Here is a 21,943-nt window from a genome sequence, read left to right as displayed (position 1 = left end):
TTTAGCGACATTAGTTTATCCGAGACGAATGGGCCGGCGAGAGATCGGCGAACGAGATAGATCGATCGAGGAAGGGGTGGATCGAGAGCGATTATCGATTCGCGTGGCGGTTTCTTAGGCGAGTCACGGAAAGGGAGGGCCTTTGTAGATGTTAGTAGATGCGAATTGTTGGGGGGGGGGGGGGGTCTAGCGAAAACGGGGGGGCCCGGGGTCGCGGAGGACAAAACGAGAGAGGGGGAAACGGCCCTTTCGCGATTTGTTCGCCGGAGGAACTCGCGGCCGGGGTTTGGTGGGAACGGTGAAAATACGGCGGAGAAGCGAGATCAACACGAGAACAGGGAGAGGGCGGGGGTAATGGGGGGAAGGGAGCGGAGAAATAGATTTCACCACTGTTTTTTCGTTGTGACGGGCACGGAAGAGCGCGAGCTCTCTCGGTTGAGAGGGTTCGCGGCGTTTCGATAATTTTTCACGATTCTCGCACGAAACTGCAGAGCAACGGGTTTAGGGAGGAAAAGGGAAGGGTGAACCCGAGGAAGGAGGATTCGATCGGGGTGGGCTTTTTTTTCTTTCCTTGACGAATCGTCGACGTTTGAAGCCTTTTTTTCTCATATTTTTTTTTTAATTTGTCGCTGGAGAACACCTACGTTCACCGGAAGCGGTAGAACATACCTTGACTCCTTAACCCGTTCCCCTCACTCCCAACGACACGTGAAAAACAGAACAGTACTACTATTATTGCTACTGTACTATTACTACTACTACTACTACCTACTACTACTACTACTAATACTACTATTGCTGCTACTATTATAATATTACTGCTATCTATTATTAATTATTATTAATTAAATATGATTAATTATTGTCATTATTATTATTATTACTATTATTACTCATCAAGTACACGCATTCGAATACACACGAACGCGTACACACAAGCATACACATAGACATACACACATATATATATATAAAATATATATTAATATATATTAATATACTTAACGGTGTTTCTAGTGGATTAATTGATTAATTGATACTTAAGATATTATATTAATAATATTAATAATAACGATTATAAATGATGATGACGATTATGATGATGATGATGACGGTGATGATGATGATGACGATGATGATGATGGTGATGATGATGATGATGGTGATGACGATGATGATGATGATGATGATGATTGATGATGACGATGACGACGATGATGATATATAATTATATATATATAAATATATATAATTTTTCCTATTTCTTCATATTTTTCATATTCTTGTTAGAAACTATTAAGTGGCTAGCTTAAGTATCGTAGATTATCTGTGTAATCATGGTAAGTAACCAGAGCATGAGACCAGATAGATAAGGACAATGTTGTTACACGGTCAGGAAACTATGAAAGATTATAATCTAGTGGAAAATTAATAATATAATATACACATCAGGACCTGGTAGTTCAATTTTCGTTCTCGCGGTGGACACGGCCGCTGCGTGCCATTATTCACGAGCTTACCATTGCCTTCATCCTACGCATCATCTCCTCTCATAACGGCTTCGATCTCTTCGGAAATATTCTCGCTAAACCATTTTAATTATCGACGAGCTATTCTCTCTAAAACCGGTCGATTTTTAGTTCTCAAGCCTTCCGCGAAATTATATTTTTAAACATTTTCTTTACCTGGTTTTATCAGACATTCTAATTTTGTCGCGCGCTACACGTAGAGGGTACGTTTACTTGAAATGGCTGACGCAGCTTCTATAAAGCTAATATCGCGTCGTTCTGTAACATGAATTACCTTCTCAACGTTCTCACTTTCTTTCGTTTATCCGCGTTAAATTTTAAAAATATACTAGATTAGTTTAAAAGTTAAGAACTTTTGAAGAGAATTAGTTTTGAAAGAAAAATCGCATTCGGGATCCAACCAAATATTTTAATGTTTTAATTGCAGTTTGATCGGTCGCCGTTTATTTTGAATTAACATCGCAGTTCGAACCGTGCAATGAACCACCCCGGTATCGTCCATCGTGCGTCCAAGGAGATCCTCCACCGCCTAATCTGCTCCTTTATTTCCCGCAGACACAATCCCGATCCCAAAGTTCAAAAGCGCTGAAACCGGCAGCCCGACCTTCATCCCTAACGGAGACGCAGCCCCGGGTCCCCAGCGATTCTCCTTGGCCCAGCACTTCAATTACCACCCTTACAGGCGTTAGTGAACGACCTGGCCAAAGACACAGAGACTTAAAAACCACCCTACTTCCCTTGAATCACGAGAATAGAGAAGAATATATCGATACGTAGGTGGGGCGATGCTACGCGAAAGAATGGCAATGGGAGAGAAAGGGAGAGAAGGAGAACGAATGTATGTGCGCGCGCGTGTGTGTGTGAGGGAGAGACAGATAGGGAGAAAAAGAGAAAAGAAAGAGAGGGGGAGGAAAGAAAGAGATCGATTCTGTCGACGCACGGAAACAAATTGACTTTTCTAGAGGCCACTGTCGTTCGTCAACCCTCTGTGTAGCCCGTAAGACGAATTTATCGATTAAGCATTTAGATAAGTAACGGCGTGTACGAGCACCTCTTAAAAATTAAGATTAATTAAGGCCGCCAATTTAGCTGTACGGGAACGATTAATCCTATATAGAGCATTAAATTTTATCATTCGATCTGGAACGTTATTATTTCGTAGCTGCTAAGCAATATATGCTTTTTTGCTTTTATTTTGACCGATTTACGCGGATGTCGCGGCGGAGCATATAATAGATAGCGCGTAGTCCTAGAAACTATCCGATAAGCACAGCCGCGCGGAGAGTCCGGAGCGATGATCCAGGGGTCCCGGTCGTCCTAAACTTTCTCGAACGTGTTTCTTCGTTAGTCTCGCCCCGGCTTGAATTCCATTAAACGCGTGGCGAGAGAGATTCGTGTCTCTTGGAAAGCAGCTGGGGGACCGCCGCCGAGAGTCCCTCGCCCCCGCGAAACTTTCCCGGTTCAGCCCACGGAAGTTGGTCGCGCGCGCGTCGGTCTCGACACGTAGCGCCGGCTACTTTTACGGTAATTATTAAGGTCCTGATGTAAGCCATAGACACGTACTCTCTGTACCGAAGATTGTAACATGGGCAAGACGCGTGTGTGAGCGAGAGAGAAAGGTTGTGTATGCGTGAGAAAGAGAGGGAGGGAGAGAAAGAGAGAGGGGGAGAGAGAAACGTTGACAATAGGTTTAAAGAATCCTTTCGTCTTTATTTGTATAAGTCGTCGGTACTTTCTAAGGATAAGCACAGTGATTAAAGGACGCCAACGGTGCACACTCTCACCTACTGTGTCGCACGGGGTACGTTCGTCTTCGATGTTCAGAAGGGAAACAAAAACCTAGCTTCGGGTGGCTCTAGCATTCTTTCCCGACCTCGCGAATGGGTATCGCCTTTAGGACGCCGCACCTGCGTTCCCCCGATCCTCTCTCCAGGTGTTCCAGTACCACTCGATCCTCCTTCGTGCGGTGTCTCTCGAGTTCTCTCGTTCCGAGTCGACCAAAACGTCGACGATGCCACACCACGAGTCCGGTGATCGAAGAGGCTCACGGCCGCTCGGAATTCTCGTTGTCCCCAAAGAACTGTGCATGATCGGGAGAACTATAGAATCGTTTAACACGTTGGGCCCACAAGTCGCAATTGTCGAAACCTCTCCGGCTGCTTAAAAACATCTCAAGGTTGAATTTTTTTTAGGGTCTGTCGTTGAACAAAGAGATTGGAAAGCAGTTACAATGGAATGGACTACGCGTCCAGTGTTGCACGGCTCAAAGAATTGACGTTAACCCCGACCAAAAGTGTTAAACGTCCCGAGTGTTAATGGTTAGCAAACAGAGTGTTGGCACGTCCTCTTCGACGACCGTTCAGGAACGCGCTGTCCAAAATCCCGCTGGTCCGCGATTGCTCGCGCCGCTGCTCTCTTATGTCACTCTCTCCCTGACTGCGCGTCCACAGGGGGGGCCGCGACCTGGCACACAGTACTACGTTACTTTTATGCGATTCTAACAGGCACCGTATACGGATCCTCGAGACTAGAGAGCGTTCCTGCTGCCCCAGGAACCAGCAGCAGCTACAGCGGCGGCGGGCCCCAAAGGGGTTACACGGGATCCTCGTCCAGCTCCAACAATTACCATCCTTACCGTCGCTCGAATGGACTTAGAAACAAAGCCGAGCACCCCGGCGCTTAGAGCGAGCTGTGTCTCGCCTGTTCTCCCCTTCTTCTCTGTTCATCAACGAGCGAGCGTCGCGAAAAAGTGAGAGAGAAAGTGAGAGAGTGAGAGATAGAGAACGAGAGAAAGAGAGAGAGAGAGAGAGAGCACGCCCATTTAAAGCATTCACGCCGTCTTTTTGCACGCAGTAGTAGCTCTCCGGTGAAAGGTAGAACAGAGAGAAAGAGAGAGAGAGAGAGAGAGAGAGAGAGAGAGAGAACGTTTTTTCACTCCAGAGACGCAATCCTTCGCGCGAATCTTGTACAGTTTCTATAAACGGAACCATGGTACCGCGTGCTTCTGGTTCGAGTAAAAGCGCGAGCGATCGCATCGGCGTCGTTTCCCAAGGTCGGTCTGCCTTCCGCCTTCTCACGGTCGCCTCGAAGAGTCTACCGACCAGCAGCTGGAGCTTCTGGGACGCGCGAATCAAGACGCTGGCTGCGACCGACACTGTGGACCAATTTTCTCGGCGAGAGGCTACCGAAGGAAGATCGTCGCGACGTTGCGAGATTGCGGCCATTCTAGACATTGTCTTCTAAATGGTGCTCCGTCGAATTGTCCGCGAGACCTCCGAGCTCTCTCCCGGAGAAACTCTGCCGCATACTTTTGTCTCGAGATTCCCGGACCACGGTGCACTACACCTGGCTGAAAGTATTCACGCGGTTCACCTTTTACAAACTGCACCGAATGACAGGAATATTCTAGATTTACTGTGCAATAACTGAAATACCTTCTTTTATTTCGTTAGTACTTGGAATGGATAATCAAGAATTTTTTAACTGCTGTCGTTCCAAGTAGTAATGAAATAAAAAAGAAAGTATTTCCATCATTTCACAGTGGATGAATCCTTTGTTCAGTCTATTTCGAGAAGAGTGACTGCGTTCTAAAAGGTGTTCGAATACTTTATGCCGGTGATAGTACTCGGAGAATGGAAATTGCTCGTACGAGAACCCCGCGGTTTACGTTTATGCATTCACGACGTGAGATAGCTTCAAAGTATGCCGCACAGTCTTTGGAGACGCTTCGAGGATATCTTCTGGACGATTCAACTGGAAGTACTGTTATCGATCAGGCTGTGTTGACCGACCCGTTTAAATAGTGCTTTCCCAACCGTGAACGTCGTATCCCAGACGTTTAGGCTAGCTTCCAGCGGAGTTTGCATGATTCGGAGGTAGAGACAGATCGCGGCTGAAACGAAGGAGACGTCGTTTACAAGTACCTCGTCGCGTGATCACGATACACGCGGTTCTGATTTTCGTGTTTTTTTTCCCGCCGCCAGGGGAAATAGGCGAACGCCTTTGATCAGTGATAGAGAGACGCCACCGGGGTTACCTTGCGCTCGCGACGAATCGATCGCCCGTTTCGCGAACTCACATGCTACTTTTGCCCCCACCCCCTTCTGCCCAGAGTTATTCTTTTTTTTCCCCTCCCTTTAACCCACTGAATCGCGACGAAACGAAAACCTAATTCTTTGTTTTTTTCGATTTCTGCCGCAGGAAATTTAATTCCTAGACGTACCTGTCCGTTTTTCTGACTGGACGCCGCGAGCTTTGTGGACTTGAGGTAAAGAGAAACAAAAAGAGAAACGCGCTTTATTAGACCGTCTGGTCCGCGATAACTTTTTGGAAAATGGGTGTTTTTTTTTTTTGTTTGTTTGATAACCAGATGTGGTCCGTTGTCCTTCGTTCTGTCTCGTATCCTCACGTTCTTCGTGTTTCTTTTCCGTTTGTTACCCCCGCGTACCGTAGTTAGAGTGTCGTTTGTGTGCCGTAATCAGCGTTCCAGATCCCGTCGAGTGCTCAATGAGATATATCCGGGTCGAAGCCTCGTCCGAAACTTGTCGGCAGCATGCTCGATGCAGACAGCGCGTGTCCCCCCGATGATCACGTATGTAATTTATTGGCCAGTCGGCGTGGGTCATCGGCGACCCGTCCGCGGTTTGTAATCGTCCATCGGTCCAGATATAATTAGCGGATAGCGCGTTTATTTTTGTAACGAGAGCGAAAGAGAGAGAGAGTGCTCGAGCCCTGTTCGGCGGATGCAGCGTGGGTCTCCGGTGACCCACGAGGGGGCGTGTTCCTCGCAAGTTGGGACGTGGCTTGAGACGACGACGCGCGTTTCGCGTCCCGCCTGTTTTCCCGAGTGCACACGCGAGAACGCTCTCCTGTGTATCGGTGTGATTAGATACGTGTGATGCAGCTGCACTGCTCGCGACGCAGTCGTGAAAGAGAGGTAGAGTGAGAGTTAGAGAGAGAGAGAGAGTTAGTGAGAGCGAGAGAGAGAGAGAGAAAGGTAGAGAGGGGATGAGTGATTGAAAGTAAGTGCAGCAACAAGGTACAAGTTCGAAATCGAGCTGCATTAAACGAGAATCGATACGCGGGACAGCGATGTGTAGTTATACGCGCTCCAACGTCATTACGTTCGATTGATTCGTCGATAGTGTCCAATTGTATTTGTTAAGGGTTAAGTGTTTCGCCGCGAGAACGGTCGTCCCATCTCGTTCACGACGGCACGGTTCTGTGCGATCGCCATCAAAGACGATGCTGCCGTTGACGGCACTCGGGCACCGTTTCTACCATCGCCGCAGATCAACCATCATTTATCGATTAGAAAGTATGTTTACGACCATTACGTTCACAGTGTTTTGTTTATATACGCGTACGTATTATTACACATGGCGAGGGTGGAAGCAGCATTCTTTTATAGTATAGAAACAAATCAATATTCCGTATGGATTAATAAACATTCACATTTTAATAGAAACCCGCGGTGCGAGATTCTGTCGCCCAATCCCGACACCCTTCCGAACATCCCCTGCGCCATACCATCCGTATCCAACCTCCAACCAATCATGAACCTCCAGGACCGGAACGAGGTAAGTGCAGTCTCTTTATTCGTGTGATGATTTTTCTGTGGATCTTTATTCCATCTTCGTAAATCGCTTAACGCAAATTCGCTTTTGTACGCGTCACTTTGCAAAACTTGGAATCAAAATTTCTTACGTTAAAAGATTAGCTAGTCTAAAACAACAATGTTAATTTAAATGTTTTCTTCTGAAAAATCTGCGCATGTTGTAGATGCATAAAGATCCACGATCCAGTGATTCTGGTACTGCTCGAAACAATTGGGGCGGCAAGCCTGCGATCTTGACAAATAATTAATTGTCTACACAACCGTAAGTCCACTCAAAGTTTGCTCATCTCCGAACTAGATTGTTCTCAACTCTATCCGTATCCCGTAATAACTCGTTGAACAATCCTCCCGAGCAGCAGGCGATCGCCTAATTGTCCCGAGCAGCCAAGATAATAAAGCCAAGTCGGTATGTTCAATTTGCAGCGTTTATTGGAACGTTCGCCCGCGCGAAAGTTCAGCGGATGCTTCGGTTACAGCTTTGCATTGGAGTTGTACACTTCTTTTCCAGGATATGTAGAGATTGTCTTCCTCGAATTGCGCAGTCGTATTACCAACGATACCAAATAAATCTACGGTATCTCGTTTTTATCACATCTAAAGCCCTGCAAGCTGAGCCCGTGTGCTCCAATTGGGGTGCGCGGGTTACTCGTCGCTTCGTGTCTCGGGTCGGATCGGACCCGAAAATTTCAGGCACCTGACATCGAGTTTGGTACCCGAGTATATTGGGATTTTTTGTGACGACTAGTGTGTGCAGGAAAATAAGTTACGGAAGGACTGGGGGCAGGCGACCACTGCGCGAGGATCTCGGCGCATGCGTCGCCTGTTCCCAGTCCTTGTATAATTTATTTCTCTGTACAGAGTGATCTCACTCCGAGCCACGAAATGTTCGGGTACCCGCCCATCTCTACGTGGTACCCGCCCACCCCAATGCACTTGTTCTACGCGTTCTACGCCCAGAATCGATGGAGCAGGATCGATCCTCTCGAGCGTGCAGCACGTCGATCCGACAGAATAAAACATCGCGGGACGGTTCGCTTTATCTCGCACGCGTTCGCGCCGTTCCTATCGACACGAAGACGAAAGACGTACATAGTTCCGGAGATCCGGCCGAGAGCAATCTCGTACCTCGAAAATATTTACAAACGCTCCTCCTCCCCACTTTCTTCGTTTCGCTTTAATCTACGGAAAGTCTCGAGACTGTAAAATCGTTAGGTGTACGCGGTTCGAGAGCGGTTCGTTGGCCTCGTGCAACTCGTTTCGTTGATTCTTCGGCTTCTGTTTCGACGACTATACAATAGAGATAACCGTCGCGCGTTTGATGTGTGTAGGTCGCACCGTAAAAAAAGATCGGCAACTATACAGATATGTGGCAACGCGTTCGTCGACGTCGACGGCGACGTATTTATCGTTCGTTTTCGTTATGCACGGTCGATGGAGTTAGGCGATGGAACATTTGTGACAACGCTGCTTGTGCGACTTCCTTTTGCCGTCTTTCTCCTGCTCTATGTGCTTACGAACGGACTCTGCAATCGCAGGTGCATGGAGTTACGTTTTCCTTTGATATCTCATGGTTATTGCTGGACTGCGGACGTTTTGTTCGCTAAACTTTTCCGGCATGTGTCAGACTTGAGATCAAGATTTTATAAATAGTGTAGTATAATACTAATAATGTAGTAATGTACTGAATTTTATTCGCGTCTTTTAATTTGGACCAAAATTTGATTCCTTTGATATCCGAATTATCTAGTAAAAATTGTTTCAGTAGAGTAATTAATTTTTCGAGAATTATGGGGTGTCGAGTTAACAAGAATGAACACTTACTGCAGAGAAACATGTCGTTCACTGTTATCCATTCGACGCATCGCAGATTTTAAAAAATTAGCCTCTTCATTGCTCAAACGAATAAATAAAACATTGCACAATAGGAGAAAACAAATGCCATAGAATAACCCTAATGAAAATCTTTTGAAAAAAGTATCACGGTGATTTCCTAGTAAGCCGGATATTCGGTCCGCGAGTGATCAGAGTCCGCAGTCTAGCGCTTCAATATTTTTTTTAACGAGATTACATACCGGCGGCAGCCTTCTTGTCTATCGCGATCAAAGCGTCGCACAGTTCCTTGCCTATGGGGATCTCGGGACTCAATCCCGACGCCCAGATCATCAGCATCCGGAAGCCGTGCTCCTTATAGCTCGAGGGACCTATAAGAGGAGCTTTATCGTCCTTTTCACGAGGCTGTCCTCGGTTTAAGGATGGATCATCGAGATGCAAAATGCCTTTGAATATCTCTGCCTCCCCTTTACATCGACGATTTTACAACACGAGTTCTACGCAGCGATTTGCACGGCAATTTTTACGAACTTTGCATCTCGATAACACGGGTTGCTCGAGTGTTCGGCGAAATTCGTGACCGGAAATGGGGTCGCCGGGGATCCTCTCGCGTTTCCGAGTGGTCGCATCGCTCGACTGCGCTGCCCAATATCCCCTTTTTCTTAGACCATATACTTCGGTTGAGTTATTTTTATATATAAAAACGATTTAATATTCTCTGAATAAATTTATGATAATTTATGCTACTAGACACATTTATATAATGTAGATGCACAAGCATATACTATCTTGGATACTTTAAAAAGGGTATATATTTATATATCTATTTTCATATTTTTTGAAAAAATTATTAACATATTAAATTCGAACATTAAATTGTTTTACGTAACGAAACTGCATAGGTAACACTTATATATCATACTAGCTTATTCATCTTGGCCGCACGTGACATCACGTAGATGATTTATCTATGCTTGAAGTAAATTACGCTGGGCCGTGTCTACGAGCATAATGGTCTAAATCTGTTCAACCGGCCATGGCTGACGTTACTGATGGATTTTACTTGACATATAGAGAAACGTCGCTGACGTCAGAGGATCCCTGGCAACGCTGATCGGTAGACTGTGGATCTTTGTGCAAAATAAAGCTTCCATTCAATGATTAAAATAACAATCTATTTCCTCGCTGAATAATTCTAATTAATAAAAGATAATATAACAGGGCTTGTTAAATTTCTCTAATATTGCCATAAACGAATAAAATCCTCAGTCTACCGACCAGAAATGGTAGAATCATGATTACCGGTGTACTGGTGCTCGATCGCCAGGATCTGATCCTGGGTGAAGGCCCAATGTAGCGCCAGCTTCTTCCAGTCCTCCGGTCCCAGCTGTTTGTACGCCAGCTTCCACAGAACGAACTCAGGAAAGCCGCAATTGTTGCTGGAGATGCTGCCGCCCCTGGACCCCTCGCGCCATCTTCTCCTGGCCGGCGTCAGATCGCGGATCTCCTTCTCGGACGTCGACGCTTCCTGAAACGGCAAACCGATCTCGTCGATCCGCGACGAACACTCCGGGCCATTTTCTGCTTCGCAAAGTGCTCCCGTCCGATGGCGGATAATCGGTTGCGGTCACCGTCAGCGAAGCAGACTCTGGCTCCAAGTTTAATGATCCATTACCGGCCAGATTCGGGAGGGGGGGGGGGGGGGGGGCACACCTACCGGCGCGGGGTAGTCGAGCCTGGCGGTTTTGATAATCATGTCGACGATGGCCGTGAAGCTGCCCCTCGCCGCGATGTACAGCGGCGTCCTGCCGCTCTGCGAACATCCGGATAACTTTGGTTTAATGTTATTTACGGCCGTTGTACGAATCTCGGGGGGCGAGTAGCGGCATAGAGCAGCGACGCCCACGAGGGCTAACTTTGCTCTCGCGGAACCTTTGGCCGGGATGTGTTAGCTTGTCGGGATCGTGTCGAACCTTGGTTAACATATCCGGGACAAAGAGACGCCTACTTTGGTCGCGTTTGATCGAGTCCGGGGGACACTGTCCCTCGACACCTGTGTTTGATTAGGATCCCGGCTTCTTCGGATCCTTTGGCCGCGGACCACCCCAACTTCAGCAGGGTGGTCCTTCGATGAAGGGGTCGGACGGTTTGTCAAAGATTTTGGTGGGTTTTGCACGCGCGAGTTGCCACACCTGGTTCTTTGCATTCGCGAACGTAATTATTTTGTAAGTATTGTAAATGGAGGGTGAAATGATCGGTCCAACATTTTATATTTTTTAACATTGGTGAAATAGATTTTTATAGTATTTTGTGGAAGATAGTTTCCGGAGCAACATTTCATACTCTTTTTATCGGACGTCAGCCACGTTGAAAGCGTGATAACATCCCTTAAATGTACTTTTTATCTGCAACTTTAAAGGGGTCGTTTTCGTCGTTTTAACGTTGCCGGTGGTCGATAAAAAATGAATTTTCCCGTGAACTACCCCTAACAAAAATTTCATTGAAACCGATGCGTCTAGACGCGATATATTCAATTTATGTACATTGTCCTTATTTTTAGAAATACTACATACCATCGTGCAAGGCATTGCCTTTTAGCAAAGAATTGTTTCAAATTATTTCCAAGCTTCTACGCATTTTCTGACCGATCTTTATGCATTTATGTGCAATTTTGTTAAAATGCAAGAAAACTTCTAAATTTTTAATTTCTTCTTACAACGAGTCTTTCAGTTGACGAAGGAAACTTCTCTTTAACTCCAGTTGTTGTCAGAAGGCAAATGGAAGAATTAGCATAAAGATCCTCGGTCTACTTATAATTCATTAGGACGAGGCTGGCAAAAGGGAAAAGGGGACTAGCGAGTTTCGTGAAGCGACAGAGAGGGTGTATACGATTCACCTGTTCTCTCTGCTCGATATTCGCACCTGCCGCGAGCAACAGCTCGCATATCTCCTTATGACCCATCTCCGCGGCGATGTGGATGGGCGATTGTAGCCTCTGGAACAGTTAACTGGAATCTATTAATTTCGCTCCGTTACGAGTGGACCGTTTTAATTAGCGGTCCCCGCCGGTTAATTAGACCAGTGAACACGCACCAAGTTCAAGCAGTTCAGATCGACGCCCTTGCTGATTAATATCTCGACGGTCTCGACCTGTTGTTCGAGGTTGTTCTGGCAGGCGAGGTGCAGCGGCGTGTTACCGTACTAGAATTTAATCAACAAAGACGCGGGCTCGTTATTCGATCCTACTTAACTCCGCAGCGTTCGCGAGCGCGCCGCGGTCCCGCCCCGCCGTCCTACCTTGCACTGTTTGTTCAGAGCCGCGCCGTGTTGAATCATCGAGTCTAATATTCCCTTGCAGCCCTGACTGGCGGCGACGTGCAGCGGAGTGAAACCCATCTGGCAAATACAATTCAAACTGTCTCATTAGGTGCGCTAATGAGTCGCCCATTATATTCGAGACGCGCACGTGCCCCGGTTAGACACGAGCTACTTTCATCCCTCGGATCCGGTAACGAAAGCAACTTTCCGCGAATACCGCTAACTTCGGTGCAAAGACTTCGACTGTTTGTTAAAAGAAACAATGGATTGGAAGGGGCCAATTAAACTGTCGGAAATTTCCGTGAATCCACCCTACGTCACTGTGACATCCTACAATTGTAACAATGACAAACTCGTGCAAGATTTTGAGATTAATGTAAGAGTTGTAACGCCATTCATAGTCGTAACTTTTATTCGCGGAAAACGTAAATTCATGTGCGAGATTTCCCACACGGTTTTTAAGTAAAAATTAACAAACATTTCCTTTCCATTAATAATCTTGTTTTAATAATTGCGTTTACATGTCATAGTTAGTAGCGTCTAGCAAACGAAGGCTATAAGTGAAATAATTAATGACGACGAGGTGTTCATCAACGCGGCTATAAAAGAGATCGTAACGCAAAGGGGTTGAGAAAAGGCGTCGACTTACATGATCGGTGATCTCGGTGTCAGCTCCAGCCCTCAACAGTAATTGAGCGATGGCGGTGTGTCTCGTCCTGGTAGCCACGTGGAGGGGCGTGTTCCCTTCGACATCCTGGGCGTTCATGTTCGCATTCAGTCCTATCAGGACCTCCACCGCTGCCAGGTTTCCCTTCGCACAGGCATAGTGCAGAGGCGCCTGACCTTTCTGTAAATCGTCGGAAAATTCGCGGACCATTAGATGGCTGTCATAGAACCGTCAGCTGGTCTCCGAATTCCGTCAAAAAATACCTGGCCCTTTCACGAGTCAAAAGCAGGGATTGAAAAGGTTGCAAAAAGGTAATAGTGCTTTATACAATGTTGCGAGAAAAATGGTAAAAATATTACTTTATATATTTATTTCGTTATTATATATTATATAGATTTATTTTATGTATGATCAAGCGAAGAAATTAAATAGAATTTTATTCTAGGAAAATTCATAATTTCTTGAACTTGTGAGACAAATATTTTGAAAAATAATTCTTCGATTCAGGTGAATTATTTTTTTTATTAAAAAATATACTTTCACTGAGGCAGTGAGCTTCCAATCCTTTATATATTTCCAGAAATCATGCTTCTCCACTGCAACTATTTTTTCAGACCTCTTCGAATTTTTCGTAATTGTTTGCCAGAACCGTGAAGCAATAATCACAATACAACCGATTCCACGTCCCGGATAAAGGAGATCGCGACGCATCGATAAGTCGCAAATATCCCGTGACTGTTCCCGAAGAGCCGGAAGCGTCGTAACGGCGGCAGTTCCATAAAATTCCCTGGGAGGGCCGCAGTTGGATTCGCGGGGGCTCTCTCTCTCCTTCGGGGATTTCACTTGTCTTCGCGATAAGAAGGCAATATAGCTAATGCCCGGAGACCTAGTTTCGCCCGGTATCCGAATCCGGGAGGAAGCAGCCTGGACCAGTTTCCGCATAAATTGAAGTTTCTTCCCTTTACATCCACCGAGCCTGCCGCGGCTGTATTTGCATGTTCGCGGCAATTAGAAACAGATTAATGTACCCGGGGCCCGCGGCTGCTATCCCGCCTCAATAACGGTGCGAAATTACTTTCCGGTTGTGCGCGAGAAAAAGATCTTTCGGAGAACGACAGGAGGGGGGGGGGGGGGGGGTGGTGGTGGTGGTGAGAGGGCTGGGAAACGGATAGATAGGAAAAGAGAGCAACCAGTCTCCGTAACGTTTTAATTCGCCAACCTTCGCTTTGAACGTTCGTTTCGCGCTTGATAAGTCCTTAACACTGGGCTTAGGCAACCTGTCAGAGGGGGACTAATCGTTTAATTTACGATTATTCGGATCGTATGGATATATTTATAAATTGTTCAGTATGTGTGGTACCTATATTTATTTTAGCGAGGCTATGACGATATAAAAGAATTATTTTTATTTAATTATTCTCTGGCATTTTAGGGTTTTTAAAAGGTCCACTGTCTCTCTAAAAGCATATTTTTTAATTCGAAAAAATTTACTTAAATTGATCGAGATATTTGTCTCACCGGATCGAAAAATGTTTCGAGTCTATGACTTTGGTGATCTATAAAACATCGAAGCTTCCTTTTAACTGCAGAATCATTTAGCTAAAGAATCTTGAAGCATCACAGAAAACACGAAGTAGAACGAACCGATTCTTGAAGGTTCTACACCGGAGCCTCCGCTCAAGAACTTCGAGTCTTTAAGAAAGTCAGGTGTTTGTTGGCTTCGAGTGAGCAAACATTTCAACGGGAAAATTCCCAGAACCAGGGTGGAATTCCCTTTCGTATTTCGAACGCTTGATCATCGAGTTTTATAGTTTCGCAGGGCCGAATCAACCGTTTCGCCCTTAAGCCGTCGAGTTTGTCGCGCGCGAGTACACTACCTAGGTTGTCGCGGTTTCGACGTAGGTTCGCGTCGACGGTGGGCTGCGTCAGTGGAAAGTTGATCCCAGATTGTAGATGAATGCTTAGCCCGACGGAGAGCGGCTCCTTCATGAATAAAGGGTAGCCGGCTTTCCCCGGGGGCGAAAGGAATACGCGAGCGTTAAAATAAAAAAGAGCGTGCACGCGCTACGTGTATGCAATTTGGCGGAATTTATGTCGGGCAGCTACGCTCTCTCTCTCCTCCTCCCCCTCCTAGAAAATTGTAAATCCTTTGAAACGCTCTCTGCGACATTATCGCCGGCCATCCCTTCACGGCGCGGGCGAGCTTACCGCTCGTAGAAAATGCTCTCTCCGCCGGTACAAATGGCCGGCATTTTTCCTCTTGCAATTTGTTTTCGTTGCCGGGTGTATTCTCCGCGCCGGTGAATTAGTTCCGAGACGATTATCCGAGCTACGCTGGCGCGAGAAATCGTATTCGATGGCAGTACCGTCGCGAGATTCCGGTTCATTTACGGAGTAATAGAAGCAGCTGTTTTACATTAGTACGCGATGGCAACGATGAGATATTTATTTTAATTTTGAGCGAGGTTGAAATTCATTTGTTACGAATTTGAAGCGAATTATTGGTAAATTCAAAAGTTAAGAAATTAGACAATTTATATTCAAGTTTCGATATGATTAAAATTCAATAAATAAATTATCGACACCAGTCAATATTAATTATGACATTTTCGGTCAATTCTAGATCCATTTGTAATAATTCAGAATTTATTGTGGATTATTCTTTACTATATATTACTGTCTCAGTAAGTAAGCCTTTACAAGAATTAATTATATTACATTAACCATAAATCTCGATATTAACTTGATATAATTTATATAAACGAACCCTCATGTTTTATAATAATTAGATATATTCTTATTAATCGTGGAATTTGTGATCACTCCTTCAAATTAATTCCAATCCAAAATATTCGAGTATCTATTACCATATTATCTATAATAGCAACTGCATTTTTGCTACAATTTTCACCACTCAACTAATACTAAAATATTAAATTACTATAATTGTAGATTCACGCGCCTTTCAATTCTTTCAGCCAATTTATTTTAGATTGAAAAATAAGACTTCAGCGACGAGAGTTCTGCCATTGCGACGTCTGATCACTGGCTGCCGTTTCTACTTAGCATAAATACGAATTCATGAATGGGGAAACCGCGATACGACCAGTGCACACGCGATATGAAACGAAACGGTTTAAGGCCGACTTTCATGGAGGCCCCTTTACCTTGTCGGTGGCGTTCAACTCGATACTGGATATTTTCGAGAGCGCTGTGATCACATTCGGAACACCGGCGCTGGCTGCATGGTGGAGTGCAGTAGCGCCAGTGCAATCGGTCGCGTCCCCGTTCAAAGACTCCACGGTCTCCGCGAGATATTCCACGACGTCCATGTTGGTGCCCTGGGCGGCGTACATTAATAGCGTGTATTGTTCCTGCGGCAGACAAGCTTTTATTACGAAACCTACATCTTGGAGAAAATTATCTCGAGTACAACAAGGATCGCTGGGCTTTTCATTGATTTTTAACATATTCTTCACTCGATAATTAATTAATTCTACGATCTATTCTAATTAATTTTAAATTCTATTCTAATTAATTCCACGATCTATTATTACATCTTTCTAATTTCATTAGATATATGAATACATAGAAAAAGTAATTAATGCCATACATTTTGTTTTCACAATTTAAATTTGATTAAATTAATCAACGATTGCATTTATTCCGACCATTCCCTATTCGTAACGTAATTTATACCGGATGGATCGTGTTACAAACATTTCCTCGATTATTCCAACAAATAGTAAGAACGTCGAAAAAGTAATTCATATCGTCAGTATCATTTTTCAATTAAAATATTCAGACTTTAACATTGTACATTTTAATTATGAAGTATTTACTTTTTACTTTTCTTTTACGTTTTATGAATGGGAATGATGCAATAGAATAGAATAAAAATCCGTTCTCAAATCTCAGCGAATAATTTCATAGTTATGCGAATGGTCCAAGGGTTAAGGGTTACGGCTTCGATTCCGTTTTCAATTTTTGCGAAGATCGTTTTCACGGCGGTGGGTCTATTGATAGCGATAGTCCTCGCGCGGGTTGCAAAATTTCAGAACCGCGGTCATTCTCGGGAGACCGAGCTCGCGGTGGAAATTTCGCCGAACCGCGCGATTCCAACGAAAGAAACGTGCCGCCGAGATGAGGGCACGTATCCAGCTCGCCTTTATCGCGTCGGAGGATTCCACGTAAAGCTCGTGACTCGAGTCTACGATTTACCCCGGGGTTTGTTCCGTGATCGACTTCGATTCCTCTCGCCGTCACACAGGTCCTCGAGATTCCGCCGCAACGCGGTGCGCCGTGATCCCCCTTTTCCCTCCTCGCGGCGGCACGTCGCGAATAGGCGTGTAAAATAATGAATATTTGCTGACGCAATTAAGGGGAATACCTTGTTGACAGCAGACACATTCGCTCCGGCGTTGATTAACATCTTCACGGCGTCCCGGTGCCCGTACTTGGCCGCCATGTGCAACGGCCGCATACCAGACTTCAAATATTACGGACAGAATTTAATTACGCTCCTAGCCTAATTCACGTGCACACTGTCTGCGTGATCCCAGATATTAGCATTCTTCGCGAGCGAGCAACGCGCGGTCTTACCGGGGGCCGAAGTTACTTCTCGAAAGCAGTCGCACTAATGAATCGTACTTAACGTCGATCCGGCGTCGTTTCAAACTTTACTTCGATCAACTATGCTTTATAACAGTTTGGAGGAACAATGCTGTTTAGTAACTTTCCTTATGTTCTTGTTAATAAATCTGCTCTTTTATACGCAGTAATTGATTGTTATATACTGTAGAGAGTTTAATAAAGTTATATTACGACACAGATTCTGAAGATAGGAGATAGCTTTTTAGTAAGAAGTATGGTAAGGTATCTTCCAATCTGGTCTGACCAATGCACTACTTGTTCTACTTACGACAGTATGCTTTAGGTATTACACTCTGCTATGAAAAGACTGCGGATCTTTATGTAAAATAAAAATTATTCTATTTTTGCTTTACCAATTACAGCAAGTTGAAAATAATACATACATAAATTGTTTGAATATTTTCGTTGCTTAAACTTCATCCATCCATTTTTATTACATATACATAATTATCCCTGACAATGCTATATTTATAATACATAGTAATTTGGATGAATAATAATTACGTATTTAATTTAATATATAATTACATATTTAATTTAATATATAATTACATATTTAATTTAATCTGTACAGTATCCATCGATTATAAAATCCGCAGCGTACTCGTCAAAATCAAGGAGCGCGCACAACGTAGACGCGAAACCGTCTCGTTTGCGGCGCAAGGGGGGGGTTCAGAACAATCGAATCCAGCGCGATAGACAAAACTCTCTTACGGGTCGGATCGTAATTTGATAAAATGGAAACGCGTCGCCGCTCGTCGAAGAATTCGAGTCAGGTAGCGGCCGCGAAACAATGGGGACCCCGAGTCTTTGTTCTCGTAAAGCGGTCGGAATTGTCGAAACATTTGTCGGGTATCGTGTTCTGGTAATGCCGCGGCAATGAGTTATCTCTTTCGTTCGCACGGCGGAATGGAGTTCCGTGCGAGCGGTTTTATTGAAAATAAATCAGTGAAATATTACCTTGTCTCTGGCCTCGATGTCGCATTTCGCCTGTATCAACATTTCGATGATCTCCGTGTTTCCCCAGGACGCGGCCCAATGGATCGGCGCTCGACCATACTGAACAATCATTCACGGTTACCGGTGAACATTGCGCCGCATAAAATAATGGGGGTCGGCTCGGCTACCGGCGTATTTATGGGCCGGTACTCGCCGCTTTAAAATGCAGAGAGTGAGCCCGATGACCGGCATTTTCGTTTCCAGCGCTGCGGTCAACGCGTACAACGTTTCGCGTTACAGTGATCTAACGGGTGGTTGATTAACGCCACACTTCGTTTGCATAATCGGGACGAATAATCGCGACGTTTCCAGCGAATTAGGGTGGTAAAGTTAATTACTGTGATCTGCTGGCAACCCTCAGCACCGTTCGATATTAACCCGGTACCAGATATTCCTTTTTTAAGAACACAAATAGGTATTGAAATTTATAATGTTAGGTTTTCTTATCTGCAGTAATTCATTTGGTTAATTTTCCAAAAATTGAACGACGATTATTTTCAGAATTTAAAAATAAATAATAGTAACGATAGTAATACTAAATATAGTTTAAGTGAGCTGAAAATAAAAGTCTCTTGTAGATATTTCTATAATTTTATTAATTTCTGAAATGCAGCAGATAATGGGTTAACAGCTCCAAAAATTTAATTGTGATTTAAATGTTGATTTTATCTTTTTCAGTCTTTGGTCTCTCTTTGTTAACAATGTAACTTTCTTTCTCTTAAACATTGATCCTTCTCTTTGAAAAAACGAATTTCAAAGTGTTCATTCCATTATCCGAATTTTCTCTCCCAATTCTATCAAAGGTTCCACCGCAATTGAATTAGGATAAACAAATTCGTCGTCTAATACGGTAAACACATGTTTTGATAATCAACTAAATTCCCAGTAATTGGCTACCCCATGGTAACTGACACCGCCCTCCCGTATTCCGTTTGTGGCCGGACACGGGCGGAATTATGGTCGGACTACCGTGCCTACCATAGACGACGCGTTCCAAAAAGACGTTAAACTTTCATCAACCGCGAGTGAAATATCCCGTGTTTAGTCGGACAAAGTAGCTTCCGTAGGAAAAATTAGAAGGCCGCGAGCCGGCAAGTGGAATATTCTAGCCGTAGTCGGACCAAGGGTGAGGTTAAACAAGGCATTGAAAGTTCCTCGGGGGTAATGAGACTGTAAGTGGAATATCCCGTGTTTCGTAAGACAAAAGAGATCCAGCCGGTGCCGGAATTATACAGCCAGTCCCATAAGTATTCGTACCCTCGTTGCTTATTAGAGAAATTTGCTGAAATCAAGAGATGCATGTATAATTTTGCAGTAAACTTTGCATTATCTTATTTAATATTTTCGGATGTGACGGAAGAGGAAAAGTTTGGCGAAAGCCTAATACAGAACTAGAATTAAAAAATTGCACAACCGACCAGTTTGTCGACTGTAAAAACGTGGTATCCTCGGTTGAACAAAATAAGTAGAAGACTTCGTGTACGATCGGACGAAAGTTGCATGAAGCGTCGCGACGCACCAGCTCGGATAACGCCGCGAAGAGAAAGTCGGCCCTTTTTGGCAGACGATAAGCGCGCAGGGCGCAGCCCGTAGTTTTATCATAAATTCCCAAGTAGAACAACCCCCGCCTTCGTCAGCCCGGAGATACGCGTTCGTGGGTTTACGGCGAAGTTCGCGCGGCTGAATGTACATTTCCCGTTCCGCTCTCGCCTCGACAAAGGTCCTGTTAAAAGCACAATGCCGAACGATTTAACCTCCGTGACATCGAGTGAAACGGTCCCGCTATTTCCATCGCGCGGGACCGCCCTCGCCGCAGCGTTATCCCGCGCTCCGGAGCGTGTAACGCGCGTTAACGAAGTGGCGCCCGAGTGAAAGATTCTATTCCCAAGTCGGAGCCGGTCTTCCGCGGTTTTAATCCTCGCGGGCGGACCCCGTGCCCGCAGTCGAACGTCGACAGCGGTCTCGCGTGTCTCAACTGCGCAGCGGTACAATGTGCTTCAGCTGTATGCGTGCGTCTTTTCAAGCTGCGGCAATGCCTCGTTCACGTGCTTCGCTATTTTACCACTGTTCTTTTGGTTGGATGGAGGAGCTAATTACTGGGTTCTGTTGGCAGGCTGTAGTTTTCGCTAGTGAACGGAACTTTAGCAATTTAAGGCGTTTAAGATCAATTTCAAAGCTTCTTTTGTTGGTAAAAAATTCTTTATGACGTAGGTATTAAATCTACTTCGAATTTTAGGAGATAAGAAAATATGTTTCGGACCCGATTACTGTGGTCTGCAGAGATCAGGTACTGTGCCTCAATTACTGTGCATCAGTTATTATCTTTCTGATTATTGTGCTCTAATTACTGTGCTCCTAAATACTGAGCCTCGATAATTATACACAATAGACGACTCAATACTTAAAACTTCAATTGTTCAAAAAATTCAGTACTTCCATAAACAAAATTCAATATAATAGTATATTAATTCGTAAATAAATAATTGAGTTTATAATAGTCTCAGTTTATAAAAATATTTGCAGGTAATGGAAACTAGGAGTCTCCGAAGTGTCACCGAAAATAGTGGCAATATGTTCATTGCCTGGGTTCGATTGGACCCGCCGCGCGGTCGATTGTCGAACGGCAGACCGTGCGAGGGTAAAGTTGCGAAAGTTCGCCGAAGCAGCCGTCACAGTTTCTGGGCAGTCTTTTTGCAACTTACGTTGTTCCTCGAGTCGACGTCCACCGTCTCCTTCAGCACCTTGCGAACCGTATCCGCCTCGTTCTTGATCACAGCCTCGTACAGCAGCAGCCCGTTTTTAAGTACTGCCAAAGAGGAAATCATTGAAAGGAAACCGATTCAGCGATATCGTATTCTACCTCGCGATTTTCTCCGGGTTAACCCCTTCTCGCTGCATTACTTTTCGCAATCTGCGATCGTAGTAATTTCTTGGAAGCAAAACAGAAAATTTGTGACTACCTTGTGTCCTTATATTTAGACTTAATAGATTGTTATTAGAAATCTTCATCAGGACACAGAGTCGTTGAGGTACGGAAAAGGGTTAACACCTGAATGGCGACTTCAATAATTTTATGATACTGTTTATATGTAAAAAATATTTTGTTGAAAGAGAGTAAAAATCGAGAGGAATTATAAATCTAGAAGTCTTTGAGAGCAAAGGGTTAATAATCAGTCCACTACGCATTTATAATAAAAATGAGTATCTCAAATGCGAAATAGGAGTATTAAATAATTTCAAAGGACAGTAGAATCTCGATTAGCTTTAATATCAAAGTTATGTATTTTCTAAATATATTTCATATGTTACAAAATCAGTCTAAATCAACTT

General features: G+C 44.5%; 2 protein-coding genes across 7 annotated transcripts in view; one reads left to right on the top strand and one right to left on the bottom strand.

The window, feature by feature from the left end:
- The window catches only part of Hrb27c (Heterogeneous nuclear ribonucleoprotein at 27C), a 37,839-nt gene extending 30,850 nt beyond the window's left edge, over nucleotides 1–6,989 (top strand). For 2 of the 5 annotated variants that reach the window (XM_078197528.1, XM_078197535.1), the window contains one exon: nucleotides 4,034–6,989. In XM_078197528.1, coding sequence (XP_078053654.1) covers nucleotides 4,034–4,212 — 179 coding nt within the window. In that variant the 3' untranslated portion in view covers nucleotides 4,213–6,989. The other 3 variants (XM_078197532.1, XM_078197529.1, XM_078197534.1) reach the window with 3 other exon arrangements.
- A 586-nt stretch (nucleotides 6,990–7,575) lies between these two features.
- Nucleotides 7,576–21,943, bottom strand: part of LOC144478972 (uncharacterized) — a 30,046-nt gene continuing 15,678 nt past the window's right edge. Inside the window, exons 3-14 of one of the 2 annotated variants that reach the window (XM_078197392.1) lie at nucleotides 21,316–21,419; nucleotides 18,575–18,673; nucleotides 17,352–17,450; nucleotides 16,129–16,335; nucleotides 12,944–13,141; nucleotides 12,274–12,372; nucleotides 12,070–12,177; nucleotides 11,873–11,971; nucleotides 10,694–10,789; nucleotides 10,279–10,504; nucleotides 9,219–9,359; nucleotides 7,576–8,669 (exon numbers count right to left, since the gene is read on the bottom strand). In XM_078197392.1, the coding sequence (XP_078053518.1) occupies nucleotides 8,584–8,669; nucleotides 9,219–9,359; nucleotides 10,279–10,504; nucleotides 10,694–10,789; nucleotides 11,873–11,971; nucleotides 12,070–12,177; nucleotides 12,274–12,372; nucleotides 12,944–13,141; nucleotides 16,129–16,335; nucleotides 17,352–17,450; nucleotides 18,575–18,673; nucleotides 21,316–21,419 (1,562 nt within the window). In that variant the 3' untranslated portion in view covers nucleotides 7,576–8,583. The remainder of the gene's footprint in view (nucleotides 8,670–9,218; nucleotides 9,360–10,278; nucleotides 10,505–10,693; nucleotides 10,790–11,872; nucleotides 11,972–12,069; nucleotides 12,178–12,273; nucleotides 12,373–12,943; nucleotides 13,142–16,128; nucleotides 16,336–17,351; nucleotides 17,451–18,574; nucleotides 18,674–21,315; nucleotides 21,420–21,943) is intronic. The other variant, XM_078197393.1, reaches the window with a different exon arrangement.

This window comes from Augochlora pura, chromosome 3 (assembly GCF_028453695.1).
Source record: "Augochlora pura isolate Apur16 chromosome 3, APUR_v2.2.1, whole genome shotgun sequence".
Lineage (NCBI taxonomy): Eukaryota > Metazoa > Arthropoda > Insecta > Hymenoptera > Halictidae > Augochlora > Augochlora pura.
This window is presented reverse-complemented; position numbering and strand designations above follow the sequence as displayed.